The sequence below is a fragment of the Elephas maximus genome, chromosome 12 (assembly GCF_024166365.1).
Source record: "Elephas maximus indicus isolate mEleMax1 chromosome 12, mEleMax1 primary haplotype, whole genome shotgun sequence".
Taxonomy (NCBI): Eukaryota; Metazoa; Chordata; class Mammalia; order Proboscidea; family Elephantidae; genus Elephas; species Elephas maximus.
Genome location: NC_064830.1, coordinates 30,722,366 through 30,741,757, shown reverse-complemented (window position 1 = coordinate 30,741,757; position 19,392 = coordinate 30,722,366). Strand labels below are relative to the sequence as shown.

The 19,392-nt window shown below is 36.5% G+C and overlaps 1 protein-coding gene across 3 annotated transcripts in view; it reads left to right on the top strand.

Moving 5' to 3' along the window:
• NBAS (NBAS subunit of NRZ tethering complex) overlaps nt 1-19,392 on the top strand; it is a 452,886-nt gene that overhangs the window by 213,413 nt on the left and 220,081 nt on the right. For all 3 annotated transcript variants that reach the window (XM_049903481.1, XM_049903480.1, XM_049903479.1), the window contains exons 29-31: nt 1,547-1,649; nt 5,409-5,638; nt 12,550-12,662. In XM_049903481.1, the coding sequence (XP_049759438.1) occupies nt 1,547-1,649; nt 5,409-5,638; nt 12,550-12,662 (446 nt within the window). The remainder of the gene's footprint in view (nt 1-1,546; nt 1,650-5,408; nt 5,639-12,549; nt 12,663-19,392) is intronic.

Sequence of the window (19,392 nt, the reverse complement as noted above, 5' to 3'; positions counted from 1 at the left end):
TTGAATTGTTTATCTGAAAAATCCAAAATAAAAAACAAGTCTGCTCTTTTCAAATAATGAGTTTCATGATTAAGTAGAACTCCAAGACTAGAAAATGAGCATAAATGATGATTCCAAACATATGTATTCAACAAAGATAAACTCTGAGAAGCAGCGAGAATTAAAGCATATTCTCCCTCATACTAGACAATATTAGTAATTGTGTGTGTGACTACAGAAAAAACAACAAAAAGCATGTTTGTAATCTTTAGTGTTTTTCATTCATACTTATTGAACACCTATTATATAACAGAAAAATGAGAGATCTCTTCATATATTCTGGCTTAAGTTAATCTGCATGATATATTGAAAAGGACTCTGAAGCTTAAAGATTAAAAAAAAATTGAAATCTGTACAAATAAGTGAGGTTGTTTATATACTTAGGAACATCTTGCTTCAGTGCCTACGTTTTATCAAAATTAATCTTTTTCGTTCCGTATAGTCGCTCTGTGAGGTGGGTTTTGAGCAAGGAAACTGCAATTCATGAACATTAAGTAATAACTTGCTTAGGATCACACAGCTAGTATGTGACTGGGTGAAAATGTTAATAAAACCCTTTCCCCTGCTCTGGGAGAATCTATAATCTGGAAACGAACGTCAGATGGCATTCGATCAACTATATTGCATAAGCTTCGCTGCTTATGGTAAAACTGATCCCTGACTGGTAAATTGAATCTGAACTGTAGGATGTAGAAATGAAGAAACGCTTAATAGAGACTCCATGCTTTGGCCTTTTCTAAGTTTGGTGAATGGCATGTCCCTTGAGGGGCTCCTGAAAGCTGTGCCTATGGATTTGTTATAAAAGATACTGCCTCTTGTGGGACATTAGGCTTCTTCCTAAGCCAGACAGGGCAATTCCTGCACCTACTGTCTGTGGCTCTGTCTCCTTGCACTTGGACTATCACCTGGGAAGAAGACAAACCCGGGAATGTTCTGTGGACTCTGTGCCTGTGGCCTGCTGCAAGAACGCCAACTGAAAGAAACAACCAATGCTGCCCTGTTGACAGACGGGTTGTTGATCTATAAACTGATGCCAAGTGTGGCCTGTGGTAGCCTTAGCAGTCTGACTGTTCAGTTGAAGTTAAGAAGACCCCCTTGTGAGGGTTAAAGAATGACAAAGATGGAATTTGAAGCCAATTCTCCTGTCATCAAGTGCTTTTTCTGCTATGTCACAGCTCCTTTATCTTACTTTGCCTTATTTTACCTTAGAAACTCACAGCTTTTTACCTTTGCCATTACCATTTAATACTAGTCTAACTTTGTGTCTAGGCAGCCTATGACAGAGGAAGCTTTGGCAGCATATTGTGGTGTAACTGCCCAACTTTTCCCTCTATTTTTGATCCAAGTTTTTGTATTTTTTGTTTTTTTCTTGTAAATTCAAATGAGGCGTGTTATTTGGGAGTTTATGTGGCACATAGAATACCGGCACCAATTTTTTTTAAGTCTGGCCAGTTGAAGAGAGAAGTTTCATGAATTCTTTTTCTCCCACCCCTCTTTTGCCCCCCAGGCAGCCTCCTGTCACTGAGTCCCATTGGAGAACGCTGCTGCAAGACATGTTAGCTATGCAGCAGAGTGTTTACACATGTCTCGATTTTGATGCTTGCTTTGAGGTAACTGTATATGTAATTTATTTTAACTTAGAAATTTTGGTAGTTACGGTTTGCTTATTGGTCACAAGAGTGATGATCATAAACTTCAATATAATACTATTGAATAATAGCTGATGGTTGATTAGTGCTTTATAGTTTATTGAGCACCTCTATACCTAATCTATCTTCCCTATCTAGGTTCATTGCAGTACTATCTGTTAAGGGGTTTAATCCTCAGCTAGACTCATATTTGACTCCTTTCTCATTTCCATAGTTTTTGTAGCCACTGAAACTTACTAAGTATACCTGAGAAATGTCTTTCAAATTTGTGCTGTCTTCTCTGTACTCTGCTACTGCAGGTTCTCATCATCTCTGCCAAATTACAGTAGTCCTCTAACATGTCCTCCTACTCCAGTATTTATTTCTAGATTATTCCAATTTAGAGTATTTAGAGCATTCTAAAGTAAATTATTTATTCTAAAATAAATATTGTCACCCCCTCTTAAAAATTGTTGCTTGTTCCATATCAGCAATCAGAAAAACCCATATGTTTTAGCATGTCGTGGAAAGCCCCAGCAGATTCCAGCCTCCCTGTCCACTCTCATCTTTGTCATCCTCCACCATGATTCCTATGCTCCAGCTCTGTAAATCTGTCATGAATCCCTCCACACACCATGCTATTTCATGTTTCTGTGACTTGGTATGCATTGTTCCCTTTGTCTAGAATGTCATATTTCTCTTTCCTTTACTTGGAAAATTCTTGGTAAGTTTGCAGGAGTCAGCTCAATGACTATGTGTCCTGGGATGCCATAATGGTATTGTAACTTAGTGGTATTGCAGCTTTTCTTCAAGATGCAGTTACTTGTTTTGTATGTGTGTTTCTTCTACTTGGCCATGAGCTCCTAGGTAGTGTTGTCATGTGCCTCCTCATATTCTCCAGTCTATTATATCATGTCTGGAACATAAAGTAAAGGACACTTAAGAAATGGTTGTTAATTGGCTAGGAGTGTAACCCAGGGGGACTTACTCATTATTTTGGAAGTTATGTGTGTTACCAATAAATTAGTCATGGTTTGCATCAAAAAATGATCCAACTAGCCCATTTTTAGTGAGATACAGTCTAAAAGAGGTTTCTCATTTGAATTTTGTTATTAAATAAGCCAGGCACAAACCCTGTTCTATAACAAAGCATGACTCATTGATGAGAATTGTAAAAATAGGTCTCTATTTTGTGAAATCATCTAGTATTTTAATTCAAGGTGATTTTAACAAAAGAGTGCTAAAATAGATTGGTAAGAAATGAATGATTTTATATTTGAATTCAGTTTTTTAAAATCTTGAATGAGTGTAACATTCATTTTGATGATTACAGTCTTAGACCACGTACGACTGCTGGTAACTTCCCCTTTTGGATCTAAAGTGATGCTTGAAATCGTATTTCAGGGCAAAATAATGTGTATGCACATGAGTTCCAAAGCAGAACCGCTACTAGTGTGTCTGATGTAGTGTTTTTAAGTTGAAGTGGCATTATTTTGTTTTCTTGTTTCTGATTTTATTCAAAAATTGACAGCAAGCATATTATATATTTGAACTTGCTCCTGTGGGGAGTAACCTATTCCAACAACTTAACAAATTATTATAAAACATATTTTAACTTTTTTAAAATTAGGCTTTAGTATTTTAATGACTCCTGACCATCAGTCTCTCTCTCTTGAGAAAACATTTGAAAGTCTACTATAACAGTTTTCAAAGAGTTCTAGAAGTTGGGAAATTAAGATTTTAAAAAACTTAAAATTTTAAGTATTATTTTAGTACCTTTTAAATTATGCTATGTCTTACTGACTTTTGGCCATTAGGTTTTGTTGTTCTTGAAAAATAATTTGAAAGCTCAATAATACAATTTTGAAAATGTTACATGAAGCTTTCTGTACTGCCCGTAGAACAGAAATCTGTGTTCGTTACCGCTAAACATTTTGAGCTGAGTAAATTGGATTTTTTAATGTTGGACATCGACTCTTTATGACTTACTCGAATATACCAAAGGAATAGGGAAACTGTCAAAAGTAGGTGATTTATGTTAGACTTGGAGCAAGCTGTTTTCATCTGTCATGTATAACTGATTAGGATTGGGCATTGATAATTTGTTCTCTGACACACTATTTTATAGCTGATCCCCATCAGGTATTTCAAGTAAGACTTGTCTAAAAATGCCTTCCCAAGGAAGCCTAGACACAAAAATAAAAATAAAGAGACCCTATGACAATTGAATGATCTTAATTATAAGGAAACTTGCTGCTCCAAAAAATTTTCTTTTTTTCATATATTGGCCCTATTTCTGTGCTACCCTCATTGCTATCCAACATTGGAGTTATAGGGAAGGACATTCTTGGGGAAGTTCTTATGTTAATTATGTATCAATATTATTAGTGTAAGTTTAAAAAAGAATGTTTATTTTTCTGTAGTAAGTATATGAATTTCAATTACAGAATTTTTTGTTAATTGATACTATTAGTATAGGAGAACACAAGGATGTTTTACATGAATGCCTTCCATCAGTGGCTCATTTTATGTAAATAGTTTTTAGTTTGCACGTTAGAGACAAGCACAATGCTATATGGGTATGTTGTGGTTTTAATAGTGATTAGGTAGAAGTATAATTTTGTAGCTTGCCAATTAGTTTGTAAGACCAAATTCAGATGCTTTCAGCAGTTCTAAATTGTATATATCATATTTAAGATTTTCTTTTAAATATTTAATAGCCATCTTGCAATGAAAGTATTATAGTTCAACAGGCATGGGCCCTGATGGAGTGTGGTAATTAGTGAATATGAACTTTAGGTGCTTAACTGAAGTTTTCATTGTAACACGTTAAAATGTTATGCTTATTTTTGGTTCATTGAGTGAAATTAATTTTTCTCCTTCCAAAAGGGTGGTATTTTTTTTTTTTTTAAATTGAGGTGAAATTCACAGAACATAAACATAACCATTTTAAGGTGTACAATTCAGTGGCATTTGGTACATTCGTAGTGTTATGCAAACACCACTTCTAGGATGGATGTACTATCGATTCTTGTTTTTTGTGGTAGTTATATTCTGTTAAGTTCCAGGGACACTGAATTAGTGAGTACGGAACCATTGCTACAGGGGAAATAAAGGATTAAGTTCCTGTGAGCCTGTGGCTACAACATTTTTATCTACTGATCAATAGATAATCTTATTTTATGTGTGTTTCCGTTTAAAGAAACCTTATTTAATATACTGTATATTGTTGATTCACTGAACATCGAACTCATGGAAACAAACACCACTATAGCTCATGGCTGAACAAAACTTACTTAACACACATATTTTCTTTGTCAGGCACATCACAGCCTTCTTGCATTTAGGGGATAATACACAGCCCTTCAACACTACGCTTGAGAGCCATTTTAAACACAATATCACCAACAAAAAGCATGAAACTGTGAAAAATGTGGCACTAAAGAGAACGTGAAAAGGACACTTGTTTACAGTGCAAGAGCTGAAACAAGAAGGCGGAGTGTTGCCTTTGTTAAATTTTTCACTTTGTGCACCTTTGCAAATGACTACGAAAGCACTGCGAGTATTGATTTTGGGATTACAAATAAATTTGAATGAATAGGCAAATTCACAAGTAGAGAATTTGTAACAAATGGGGATCAAATGTATTTTTCTACAGATTTATTTGAATTTCAGGGCCTTCATTTTATTGAGAACCAAATCATTCTCTTTAGCACTAATTTTAGATTCTTCTTTTCCCAGATATTTACCGAAAGTCTTCTATGCTCCAGTCGCCTTGAAAATATCCACCTGGCTGGGCAGATGATGCATTGCACTGCTTGCTCCATAAATCCACCAGCTAGTGTAGCCCACAAAGGAAAAACCCAGTACAGGGTCAGTTATGAAAAAAGTATTGACTTGGTTTTGGCTGCTAGCAGAGAGTACTTCAATTCTTCTACCAACCTCACTGATAGCTGCATGGATCTGGCCAGGTAGAGTAACTGTTTTCTTCCAAAAGCTCAATTGTTGTTTTTTCTTTAATTTACAAATACATTATCACAGGTGCCAATTAGGATGTAGTTATTATTGCTGGTATGTAGAAAAAAAACTAATTATGTTATGGAAATTCCTTAGTTTCCTCTTGACCCTTCTCCATTATGCTTTTTCAGAGCCATTCTTGCTGATTATTTGTCTGTAAGGTTTTACTTTTCTTCTGTTAGAAGAGATTTGTATGACAGGCTGCAAATTCAAGTTCTGCAAATTTCGCGCATTAGGGTGGTATCTGTCTTTTTTGCATGACTTCTGCTCTGTTAAGAGACAAAGAACCTGATTAGATGATAAAACTCAAAAGTTCCTTCCAGGTTGAAATTTCCACACTCTGAATTCGGTTCCTCCCTGGCCTGTTGTACTGGTATTTTTGTCCACTCTTATTTAACACTACAAAGAAGGCATGCCATAATCTGAATTCTCACATTTAGGTATAGAGAATTACACTGATTTTTTTCTAGAAGAATTTTTTCATGATTTAAAGTTAGTTTTTATAAAGCTAATTTAATTTTTATAAAATTAAGAGTTCAATACATATTGACCAAGAAATCAGATATGGATCACCTCTATTCTAATGACTCTTAAAAGCTTCAAAAAGATAACCTTATTCAAAGTTCCAGATGTTGAAAGGTAGTTTTGTTATGCCTCCTTTCACTTGCCATCTGACCAATATGCTGGTGTTCTTACCACTAGCGATTTTCCAATGTTCTTTTTGTAGTATCTAGTCCATTTCATAAGGAGGCCAGGGGGCACAGGGCACAATGGTTAAGACCTTGGCGGCTAATCCAAAGGTCGGTGGTTCAAACTCCCCAGCAACTGCAAGAGAAAGGACCTGGCAATATGCTCCCGTAAAAGATTACAGCCTAGGAAACCTTACGGGGCAGCTGTATTCTGTCTTATAGGGCTGCTGTGAGTCATAATCAACTCGATGACACAACAACAACAAATCCACTTCATGTGTATTTCTCCATAAATTCAGATACTGGAAATCTGGATCTGTTTTTTCTTTGTCTGAGATCTTCTTTCTTGGACTCTGCTCTACTTTTCTTTGCCTAGAGCTGAGCTAATCCTCATTAATTTCTAGAAACATAGTTTTTTTCAATTATTTTTTTCCTCCTCTAGGCAATTGGCAATTTTACCAAGGGCCTGGCTTTCTTGTGTAATCTTTGAATTTTTATTTCTTGATAAAAGAAATGAAAGAAAACTGGGGACTTCTTTCGCATAAAGTGACTATGGTTTCTGGCAGGTTACTTCTTTGCTTTTTTCTTACTGTGTCCCATTTCCCAACACTGAACATTCTAATTTTGTCCTGTCTTCTCAGATTTTCTAGTTAACAGTCTCTAAAAAGATTCTGCATTTTATTTGAGAGTGAATTCTCTACTTCTTATTTACGTAAAATGAGACTTTTGAGCCTGTGCATTCTGAAATCATTTGTTGCATATATACTTGTATATAATTTTACAAAAATGAAATATTATTATACATTCCTTTTTATTGCATGTTCCTTCAGTTATTTATTATGCTAATAGATCTGCATCATTTTTATAGTTTTTTTAACATTGTGTTCAATAGCTGTACTATATTTCTCCTGCCCCTTTTGGCTGGTTTTGAGTTTCCCTCTTTTCATTGCACGAGAAGCAGTGGCGTCTAGAGGTTAAGAATATGTGTTCTGGAGCCTGATGCCTGTATGTCTCTGTAGCCTTGGTCAGCTAACATCCATGTACTCTGGCCAAGTTATCAGGGCCTCAGCTTCCTCATTTATAAAATGACCATAATAGGGATAACTTCGTAGGTTTATTGCAAATGTTAAATATGTAAAGTGTTAGAACTGTACCTGTGGTATAGAAAGTACGAAGTACAATTGCTGAATCAAAGGGTAAATACACATGAAATTTTGATATGCGTTGGCATGTTACCAGTTTATTGCCTATTAATAGGGCACTAAAGTGCCCCTTCTACACACTGTCAGTCTTTCTGATTTTTTTTCAAAGTAAACATCTGCATTTGCACTTTTTCTTTGAAGCTGCATCCTAGCCTTCACTTATTTTCCTGCTGGGCTGTTCCCCTTTTTACTATTGATTCTTAAGGGCTTTTTATATGTAAGCAACTTTTTCCCTTTGCCTGTCCCAAATGTTTCAAATATGTTGCTCAGTTTTTACTATATGATTTATTTATTCAAATTGCTGTTCAGAATTTTTTTTTAAGTATCATTCTTTTTTTACGTAGTTCCTGTCTTTTGTGCCATCCTTTAAGAGACCTCTGAATTCTCAGGACCATTAAAATAGTTGCCTGTATTATTTTTTAGTACTTTGATGGTTTTACTTTTTACATTTCAATTTAAGGCCCATTTATAATTTATTTTGATATAAAGATTATGGTGTAGCTATTTAGCTTTATTTTTTCTCCCAGTGTGACAAGCAGTTGTTTCAGCCCTAGCAAAACTCTAAAGAAACTTTATTGTTTTTCCACTGATAGCTTATCTCAGAGAAAATCCTATTTTCTGAAACTGTGTTATTGAACTTGACAAAGTTGTTTAACGTAATTAGTCATTTTTTTCTTTTCTCCCAAGGGATTGTATTTCTCTTTCAGATGATGAAAACATTAAATAGAATAACCTTTCAAACTGGAATTTGTGTTTGACCTAAATCTTTTGGCAGGTGTTTTTCAGAAATCGTTTCTTAAAAGGCACATTCTGTATTTTTCCCTCATTCCAGCTCTTTCTCTCTCAAAAAGCTACACCTTAATTTTAAAAAGATGCCATATGCGCATAAGTGGAACCAAGTTGTGACCGGCAAGGCCAATGTATTTAAATGTTCATAGTTACATTGAATAGAGAAAATAACCCATATATTCTTATTGATCAAATTGTTATTTGTTAGTTTTTTTTTGTTGTTGAGGAAGTAATATATATACAAGATAAAACAAACAACCCAAAAAGGATATATATTGGTAGTGTCTCTCTTCTCAATCCAGTTCCCTTATCTCTATCCCTCAGCTATTTTTTTTTTTTAAATCAGTTTATTGGGTAGGTTTCTGAAATATTTTATTAAATATTGCCTTCTTTCTTTAGTCACATGTTTAAAAAGAACCTGTTACCATTTATATAAGTGCTTACTATTTATATAACTTTCTGTACCTTGCTTTTTTCACTTACAGTCTATATTGGAGGTTTTTCCATATGAGTACAGATAGGTTTGTTTCATGTTTTCTGATAGTTGAGGAATATTGAACTATTTGACTTGTTCATTTACTGCATTAGTTACCGATTTGGTGGACCTTTTTTTTTTTTTTAATAACAATGTTGAGTGAACACCCATAATTACACATTTTTTGGACATGTGTGAGCCTATCTGTAATATAAATTCCTAGAACTGAAATTCCTGGTTTCAAAGTAAGTGCGCTGAAAATATTCATACTGCAAAAAGGTTATACACCTTTTACAGTTGAATCAGCAGTATCTGTGAGTGCTCAACTGATAAAAATCCTGTAATTTTGCAGGAACAAACAAGGTTGATTATCTATTATTCGGTGATATGATGCATGTTGAGGCAAAGATATGTTCATTTAGATCTGATCTGTGAGTTTAACATTCATTAGTCCTCCATGGCCTGGTATTTTTTCTGCCTTTCAAGTTTCATATCTAAATATTCCTCTACTAGCGCTTTTCAAAAAATAATTTTATTCATTAATTCAAGTGTTTATTGAGCGTACGTTCTCTGATTTAAAAAAAAAATCTGTTTAAAATACTAATTCTTAGAGTGACAGTTGTTAGATTAGCAAATCACTTCCACCTATAGTTCATCTCAGTACTACCAACCAGTTACCAACTGATTCCTCCCTATTGATCAGAAGAATATCCCTTGTTTAGTTTAAGTCATTTCTTTTTACTTTTGATTCACAAAATGTTCAAGATGTTCCTATTTTTCTGAGAATATCTGAATTCTTCTTCTTTTTTTTTTTTAAACCCTTTTTAATATACTCATTACCTTTAGAGTCAACAGTAAAATGAACACTAAATGCAAGTTAGGATGCTTTGGTTTATGTCATGACACCATTATATACTGTCAATGTAACTGTCGGCAAATTACATCATTTCTCTGAACTCAGTTTTTCTTCCTTCAAAAGCAGATGATGACCACATTTTAGGCTACAAAGCAAGCCCTAAAAAAACCCAAAACATTGAAATAATATAAATCATTTTCTCTGATTACAGCGCCATAAAAAGTAGAAATCAATAACAGGAATAGCAAGGAGAAAAAAATCAAATACATGGAAACTGAATAGCGCCTTGCTAAAAAACCACTGGGTGGGTAATAGAAGAAATCAAAGATCAAATAAAAAAATTTCTAGACTCATTTGAGAGTGAAAATATATCTTACCAAAACCTTTGGCTTCCACGTGTCCAACAAGGATCTTATCTCTAAAATCTGTAGGAAACCTCAACATCTCAACAACAAAAAGACAAACAGCCCATTTAAAAAATGGGCAAAGCTTATAAACAGACCACCAAAGAAGACATTCAGACGGCTAACAAACATGAAGAAATGCTCCTGATCATTGGCCATTAGAAACCAAACAAAACCCGTTGCCGTTGAGTTGATTCTGACTTGTAGTGAACCTATAGGACAGAATAGAACTGCTCCATAGGGTTTCCAAGGAGCGGCTGGTGTATTTGAACTGCCGACATTTTGGTTAGTAGCTATAGCTCGCCATAGCTCTCAATCACTGAGTCCGCAGGGCTCCCATTAGCCATTAAACCGGTTGCCGTGGGGTCGATTTTGACTCATAGCAACCCTATAGGTCAGACTAGAACTGCCCCATAGCGTTTCCAAGGAGTACGTGGTGGATTCAAACTGCTGACCTTTTGGTTAGCAGCCGAACTCTTAACCAGTACACCACCAGCATTTCCATTAGCCATTAGATGCAAATCAGAAGTACAATTACATACTATCTCACCCCAACATTATTGGCACTAATTAAAAATAATAATAATAAATGTTAGAGAGGTTGTAGAGAGATTAGAACTCATACACTGCTGGCGGGAATGTAAAATGGTACAACCACTTTGGAAAATAGTATGGCACTTCCTTAAAGATCTAGAAATAGAAATACCATATGACCCAGTCCCACTCTTAGGTATATAACCTAGAGAAATAAGAGCCATGACACAAATAGACATATGCACACCCATGTTCGTTGCATTATTTACAATAGCAATAAGAGGGAAACTACGTAATTGCCCATCACCAGATGAATGGATTAACAAACTGCAGTGCATACATACAGTGGAATGACACACAATGATAAAGACGAATCAGTGAAACATCTCACAATGTGGATGGATTTGAGGACATTATGCTGAGTGAAATAAGTCAATCGCAAAAAGACAAATACTGGATAAGACTGCTATTATAAAGAAACGAGAAAAGGCTTGCACGTGGATTGTGCAAGGGATGGCGACTGCGTAGGGGAGAGAAAATTACCAAATAGATAGAAGACACATGTTCGTACCAGTGAAGGGAAAGGCAATACACAATGTGGGGGAAATCAGAGAAACATGACCAAGGCATGGAAGAACACTAAGAGGAAGGCAAGAACAAGTGGCAACAATGGTAATTACTGTAGCAAAGACAATCCTGCAACAATAGTATTAACAAACACTAATTTACAAATGGGCATATAGGTAAATATATCAAGAGGTGTGGAAGAGTATAGGGGAACACACCCAGCTGCCGATACAGGTTTGGTGGTTGATATTTCTACATACATAACTGTAGGTGCTACTCATATGTTAATACAGACAATAGACCACACAAGGGGCATAGATATAACTAAATACCTTGCACGACCAAGTACCTAGGCTCAAAGTTGTAGGACCATAGACTCGGGGACATCTGTGTCAATTGGCACAACATACATAGTTAATAAAGACAAAGTTCTGCATCCTACTCTGGTAGTAGTGCCTAGGGTCTTAAAACCTTGCAAGCGGCCATCTGAGATACAGCTATTGGTGTCTTACTGCCCCAAGCAAAGGAGGATTAATAAAACCAAAGACTCAAGGGAACAATTAGTCCAAAGGACTAATGGACTGCAAGAACCACAGCCTACATGACCCTGAAACCAGAAGAACTGATGGTGCCCTGCTACTACTACCAACGGCTCTGATTGGGATCACAACAGAGCCCCAGACATAGTGGGAGAAAAATTGCATAACAGAAAAAATCACACCCCACACACACACGCGCGTGCGCGCGCACATGCACGTGCACACACACAACTTACTGGTCTGTCAGAGACTGGAGGAACCCCTGAGACTATGGCCCAAAGGCACCCTTCTAAACCAGAACTGAATCCATTCCTAGAGAACACCCTTCAGCCAAGCCATAAACAGGCCCATAAAATAAACAATAACAACAGAGAGGAACATGCTGCTTAGAACAGGCAATCATCTGAGATCAAAAGGACAATATTTGCCCAGAAGCAAAGATGAGAAGGCAGAAAGGGGCAGCCATTCAGGATGCAAGCAAATGGGGGGAGTGCCGGCACATTGTGGTGAAATGGAACCAACGTCATGGAAAACTTTAGTACAGACTGTCGAATGGGAAACTAATTTGCTCTGTAAACTTTCACTTAAAGCACAATAAAAAATAAAATAAAAAGAGATGATATTTGCCTGCCTCACAGGCTTGCTACGCAGATTTGCAGATTAAGGTAATAGAAAGCATGTAGCAGAGTGCTTGCCTGTCCTAGCTTTTTGATAAATATTTGTTGAATCCCACATTGTTGACTATAGAAAGATAACTTGACTGAACACCGGCTACTTCTGCTTTCTAAAAATGTATCTAATTTCTCCCAGGTGCTGCTTACAACTGATAACAGATAGACCCAGTGCCATTCAAGAGGAGCTGGATCTTATCCAAGCTCTTGGATGTCTTGAAGAGTTTGGGGTAAAGATCCTGCCTTTGCAAGGTGAGTTTTCTACTTAGTGTTGTGCTATTAACTTATTTTGTGTTAATTTATTAGTGTCCCTGGTGGCTGCTAACCAAAAGGTCAGCAGTTCAAATCCACCAGACGCTCTTTGGAAACTGTGGGGCAGTTCTGCTCTGTGTAGTGTTGCTAGGGGTCAAAACCAACTCGATGACAATGGGTTTAGTATTAAGGATACTGCACCCATGGAAACTAGCTATTATACTGCTCTGCTTCTCCATTTAACAATATTCATATTGTTTTTATAACTAAAATAAAATTTTTCAACTGAAGAGTAACTTTGATCATTTAATCCACTAACAAGAGAGTCCCACTCCCTACTGTATTCTTTCAAATGAAACATTTTAAGTAGAAGCCCAAAATAAATAAAAAACAAAGCCAATGTTTTATCATTCATTTTTTTAAGTTCACGTTTATGACATTAAAAAAATAGTATTTGTAACAAGTAGCAGTTAAGTTATTGGATAACAACATTTAAACTGAAGGATTATAGAGGAGAGTTTCTGATTTACATCTGTTCACTTTTGGTATATAGTTTATTTCCATATTTTGTTTCAGTTGCGTTAGTTATAAATGACAATGGAAGAAAGACCTGGTAGTCTACTTCCAAAAATCAGCCAGTGAAAGCCCTATAGGAGATAACAGGCCTATCCACAGCTGATCATGAGGAGAGTGCAGGACCAGGCAGTGTTTCCTTCCATTGTGCATGGTGTCACCATGAGTTGGGGGCCAGCTCGATAGTGGCTGACAACAACATAAATGATAGTAGTTTTTTCTCTTCTTTTTAAGCTGTCCTTTCAACCTCAGGATATTCTTTAATTAATTCTATTGTTTTAAAAAGAAATGATAAGAAGTTCTCGTTTAGAGTTTCATTGCTGGTTGTATCTTAACATTGCTCAAGGTCTTTTACCTAAATGCAAAAGCTCTGAAGGTAGTATCCAAAACAAAAATCCTGTTACACAGTTTTTGTTATCGTACACTTTATTCTGTAAGGACACCATCTCATAATGTACCTGAGCCTTACCTGCCTGTTGTTGCTGAGGTAGATTTCTGTTGCTTCAGACCGTAGACCTCAGTGCGATAAGTGAAGAGGGTATGCTTAGCTGGCCCGCCATGTCAACTGTTATCTTTATTCTTAACTCTTAACTCCGTGAATGTTTGGACTTGGTGGGGGAAACATAGTTGAGTTCCTTCTGTCTCTGTTTTCTGGTAAGAGTTCACCAAAATTGTCTCTCCCCTTTTTTATTACTGTCTTTTAAAAAGCATGATGGCTTGTTACAAGATCTGTGATGTCTTTGTCCTCTGCGGTGCTTTCAGTTGACTGGACCTTAGGGGATCTGAGCCAGTAGAGACACTCTCATGTTTTGTTCTCATTGTGGTTTGACTGAAAATGGAAGTTCTGTTCTGTCAGACAAACTTATTAGACTTGAAAGAGGTAGTATTATTGTTAACTTGAATATCATTGTTTGGAAAGAATTTGAACGTGATTATAAATATCCTGTAGCATCTTAAGCGAGTATTATATAAGGTGATTGTTAAATCACTAGAAAATTTTATTCAGTTATACCGTTCATGTGAATTTTTAGCTCAGAGCTTCTTAAAATTATGAAGATTAGTGTTATTAAAAGGCATTTTCAGTTTATTCTCAAGCGTCTTAAGTCATTAAGTACTTCCCCTCAAACACTTATGTATTTAATTGCATTTTCAGTCAGTAGAGAGTACAGAGTATTATGAAACTTTGACCCTGCGTATAGATACTGAAAAAAAGACATGTTTATGCATAGTTTTTTTGTGTGTGTGTGTACCTGCTAATATTTAACTTCAAGCAGATTGATACAATATAATTTTTTTTCTTATTGTTCCCAAATGCCAATGAATTTTGAAATATTAAGTTGACTACTGATTTTCTGTGGTGCTCAGTTGACAGTATTTTTGCTGTTAATATTGATATTATATATTGCTGAGTTTGGTTATCTACAACCAAACCTGCTATCCTGCTATAGCTTCTGAGGAATTTCCTGACTGAGGAGTGTTTTTAAAAAGACAGTTACATTTGTATCTTGACAGTCTTTCAGCTTGATGTATTGGTTTGGAGTTTCCTATTAGAATGACTGTCAGAAAACCTTCTGGATGTGGAGATGGAGTATTGCCTTTGCACACTGTTGTGTTTATCCTATGGATACAGTTTAGGCTTAAGCTGCTTTTATATTCATCAGGAATACTGGCCAAACAAATTAACTTGATATTTAGAAATTTATGATTCAGGTATTCTCATTTTAGTCAATGTACATAGTCCACTTTGTCACTTTGCTTTGCTTCGAAGCCTTCTTTGCTAGCACTGGAGGAATTGCCATTTCTCATGAAGTCAAGGCTAGTTGTACTAGACGAATTAATGAGTTATAAGAAAAGACGAAAAGAAATATGTAAAAAGATTCCTTATATACAAGTCCCCTGTGAAGTGCTGTACGTGTTTATGTGTGTGTGCATCTCCCTAATAACTTGGGTGTTTCTGTTGGTGTAAATTTTCCTTAATATTCAAGGGAGTGGATTTAGGCTATTTCAGCCATCCCACATGTTCTTTCTATAATAGGGCAAGTTTTTTAAACTTAGGACATTGTGGTTAAACCCAGCCTAGGGCCAGATTGCCTAGGACTGAATCCCAGTTCTGCCATTTATTGCTGAGTAACTGGGGGCAAGTAAGGTAACCTCGTTTTGTGTTTCAGTTTTCTCATTTACAAAATGGGGATGCTAATGAGCACTTAATACAGTTGCTTATAAGGAATAAGTCTATGTGAGTACAGCACTTGGAATGTAGTAAGGGCTCTACAAGTATCAGCTATTATCACTCTTGTTATTGTTTTGAAAGTATGATGTTAGAATTAGTATGATCTACCTGCCTTCTCTTTCTCCCTCCTTCCATTTTCTTCATTCATTTCTCCCTTCTTCCTCCCTCTGATTCTTTCCCTCCCTCCTGTACCATCTGATCATTTCCCTCTTTCTACTTCTCTTTACTCCCATTCAATAAACATTAATTTAGGCACTTACTCTGTACAGGCAGTCCCAGGATTATGAAAGTCAGACTTATGTACAACTTGTACTTGCCCTTTAAATTATGGAAATTTGCCCTGACTTTGAAACGAATGAACCAGCCCCTACTCGCAGCTTCATCACAATCACCTTCACTTGCCACCCATGCAGTTTTTAGACAATAGAAAAGGCCTCGAGCCTTTTCTTGCACTAAAACCAGAAACCCATTGCCGTCAAGCCGATTCCAACTCATAGCGACCCTATAGGACAGAGTAGAACTGCCCCATAGGGTTTTCAGAGAGAGGCTGGTGGATTTGAACTGTCACCTTTTGGTTAGCAGCTGAGCTGTTAACCACTAGTCACCGGGGCTCCTTTCTTGCACTAAAAAAAAAGTGAGGCTAAATCAGGGCTTTGAACTGGTTCCTTAAGGCTCAAACCCCTGCTGAGACTTTGCATTTCTGAACAGTTTCCTGGTGATGCTAATGCTGCTGGTTAGGAACCATTTCTGACTAGCACTGGGTTACTAGTAGAGCAGTGGTTCTCAAAATTTATTATACATAAGAATCACCTGTGGATCTTGTTAAACTATAGATTCTGACTCTGTATTTGCAGTGGAAAGGCAAACTCTCAGCAGGGGTTCGAACCAGAATGAATCGGTTCGAATCTCTGGGCTAAACAAGAACCATGTGCACCTGTTCCGATTTACCTACAAATTCACCTTAAAGACACAGGAATGGATCTTGTTTGTAACCTGGGGACTGCCTATATTGAAATACTGAAGTGGATAAGGCACAGTTCTTGCCTTTGAGGATGTGGCACACTGATAATAAGACAGCTACACCAGAATTTCGTGTGTAAGTTTAAATTCTGGCCTTGCCACTTAGAGTTGTATGACCTTTGGCAGCTTAATGTCTTTAAGCCTCACCTTCCTTAAGTGGGGATAATAATAAAACATACCCCAGACAGTCCTAAAGGACATCGTGAATCCTTGTATTAGAGAATTCATAAGTATTTCTGTGAATATTTCAGTAGTAGTAATATTAACAATAGCTAATATTTACTGAATTACTTTTACATTCTCAGTACTTCACATGCATTCATTTAAAAAAAAAAAAGAACTCTATGAGGTAGTAGCTGTTGTTTCTCATTGTCAGATGATCAAATCAAGACACAGGTTAAGTGAGTTTCTTAAGATCACTCAACTTGTTAGAGGTGGAGCTACGATTTGAACCCAAGTAGTCTGACCCAAGACCCTGTGTTTGTAAATAGTAGACAATACTGTACTGATAAAGAGGTACAAAAGTAAAAGATTCTTTGAGAAAGAAATTCTTACTTGTCTTTCTCACCTGTCAGTATATCACCTTCCTGGCCTACATAATTTCAAATTTGTAGTTCAGCAGCATCACAAATGACTGTATGTGTTGTGCACTTTTCATGTCCTTCATGAGAGACTGAAACTGATCTTTTACATTTGTAGTTTGGTAGCTATTTACTGTCCTGCTTTGTGAGTTTGTGATGAGAGTGTTGGGCGTGTGGGTAGCTGTTCAGTACATGCTAATTATTTTCTATTTACTTTTTATATTTGTGACGTATATGTTTATAGGAAACCCTGGTGGCGTAGTGGTTAAGTGCTATAGCTGCTAACCAAGAGGTTGGCAGTTCAAATCTGCCAGGCGCTGCTTGGAAACTCTATCGGGCAGTTCTGCTCCGTCCTGTAGGGTCACTATGAGTCGGAATTGACTTGACGGCAGTGGGTTTGGTTTTTTGGTTATGTGTTTATGGAAGAAATTTTTTTTTGTTTACATTTGAGATATATTTGTGAGATCCACCGGGAAATGAGGAATCATCAGTTGCTAAAAGATACACATCTGCACATCCTTTTCATGTTCAGTAATTACACTTTGAAAAGGAAGTTTAGGAGTCCAACTCTTTCTCCTTCATGGAAAAATAATAACATCAAAGACTTAAATTTATTTAACTGAGAGATCACATTTCAAAATGTAATTAAACATGCCTTAAGATCAGCAGTAACAGAGAACTGGTGCAGTGATTGTCCAGAGGCTCAAAAAAGCAAACACATCAGTAAATAAAAGGAAAAGTCATTTGATGATGGTAGTAGAAGTCTGTTAGAATTGTACTTTCTAAATGCATTAATGTACTTGAAATAGTAGTAGTGCGTTTTGCTTAGAATAACAAGGAGACGAAGAACCACACCTGAGTATTTTATGAAATGGAAGTTTAGAGAAAATAATAATCCGTTGTCAGAAGTGGTTTCAGTTCTCCATCCTGGTTTGACTGAGCTACAAAGAGTGTGGGAATGGTAACGAAATCAGTTTACTGAGAATTACTAAAGCCAGAGCTTTTCTAAGAAGACAAGATTCATCAAGCAAGGCCATAAAGGGAACTATGAAAGCCTGATTTTTATGCATATAGAGTGATATCTATGTCAAATTTTGTTTTGCAAATCAAATTAGAAGTATGTAAAAAGTACTTGTCTAAAAATCAGGATATTGAATTGGGAATATTACAAAAGTGATTCATGTTTTGTTAAATTGGCATACAAAAAAAATTTTTTTTGAGAAATATTAGAGAAAATTTTGAAGGTGCTGTATCAGTCAGTTTTTGCTGGAGCACGCTACAGTGAAGAAACAAAGTCTCAGTGGCTTATTATAACAGGTTTATTTCTTGTGCACAGTTCATGTCTGCTGCGGTCAGCGTCAGCACCACTCCGTGAGACGGAGCATTCTCATAGCAGAGGGAAAAGATCAACAGTGGACGCATGCAATGACCCTTAAAGCTTTTGCTCAGAAGTGGCGTGCATTGCTTCCACTCACATTTCATTGCGCAAAGAAGTCATATGGTGAAGCCTCATGTTAGTGGGACAGGTATTTGGGATATGGATAATTGTAGTGGATAAATGGGAAAAATATGCAGTTTGTAGCAGTTCTGCTCAGATTGTAGATACTGGCTATAGTGATTATGAAGTAAATAACTGAAATCTACATTTACCTTGTACACACACACACACACGTCCTGGTGGCGCACTGGTTAAGCATTTGTCTGCTAACCAAAAGGTCAGCAGTTTGAATCCACCATTCACTCCTTGGAAACCCTATGTGGCAGTTCTACACAGTCCTTTAGGGTTGCTCTGCATTGGAATCAACTCAACGGCAATGGGTATGGGTTATATATACGTGTGTGTGTGTGTGTGTGTGTGTGTGTGTGTGTGTATGTACATCAAACCAAACCAAACCCACTGCTGTTGAGTCAATTCTGACTCATAGCGACCCTGTAGGACAGAGTAGTACTTTCCAGTAGAGTTTCCAAGGAGCACCTGGCAGATCCGAACTGCTGACCTCTTGGTTAGCGGCTGTAGCACTTAACCACTACACCACCAGGGTTTCCATATGTGTATATGTGTGTGTATATATATGTATATATATAAAATGTAGATTTGTTATTTACCTCATAATCACTATATATATATGTGTGTGTGTGTGTATATAAATATTTTGTGTTTTCAGTGAAAGTTTACATAGCAAATTAGGTCCTCATTTGACAGTTTCTACACAAATTGTTCAGGGACATTAGTTACATTTTTCAGTGTGTCACCATCTTGTTTAATTGTGTATTGATTGTTCCAATTCTAATACTCTAGTTTCCCTGCCTTCTTCTCATCTTTGCC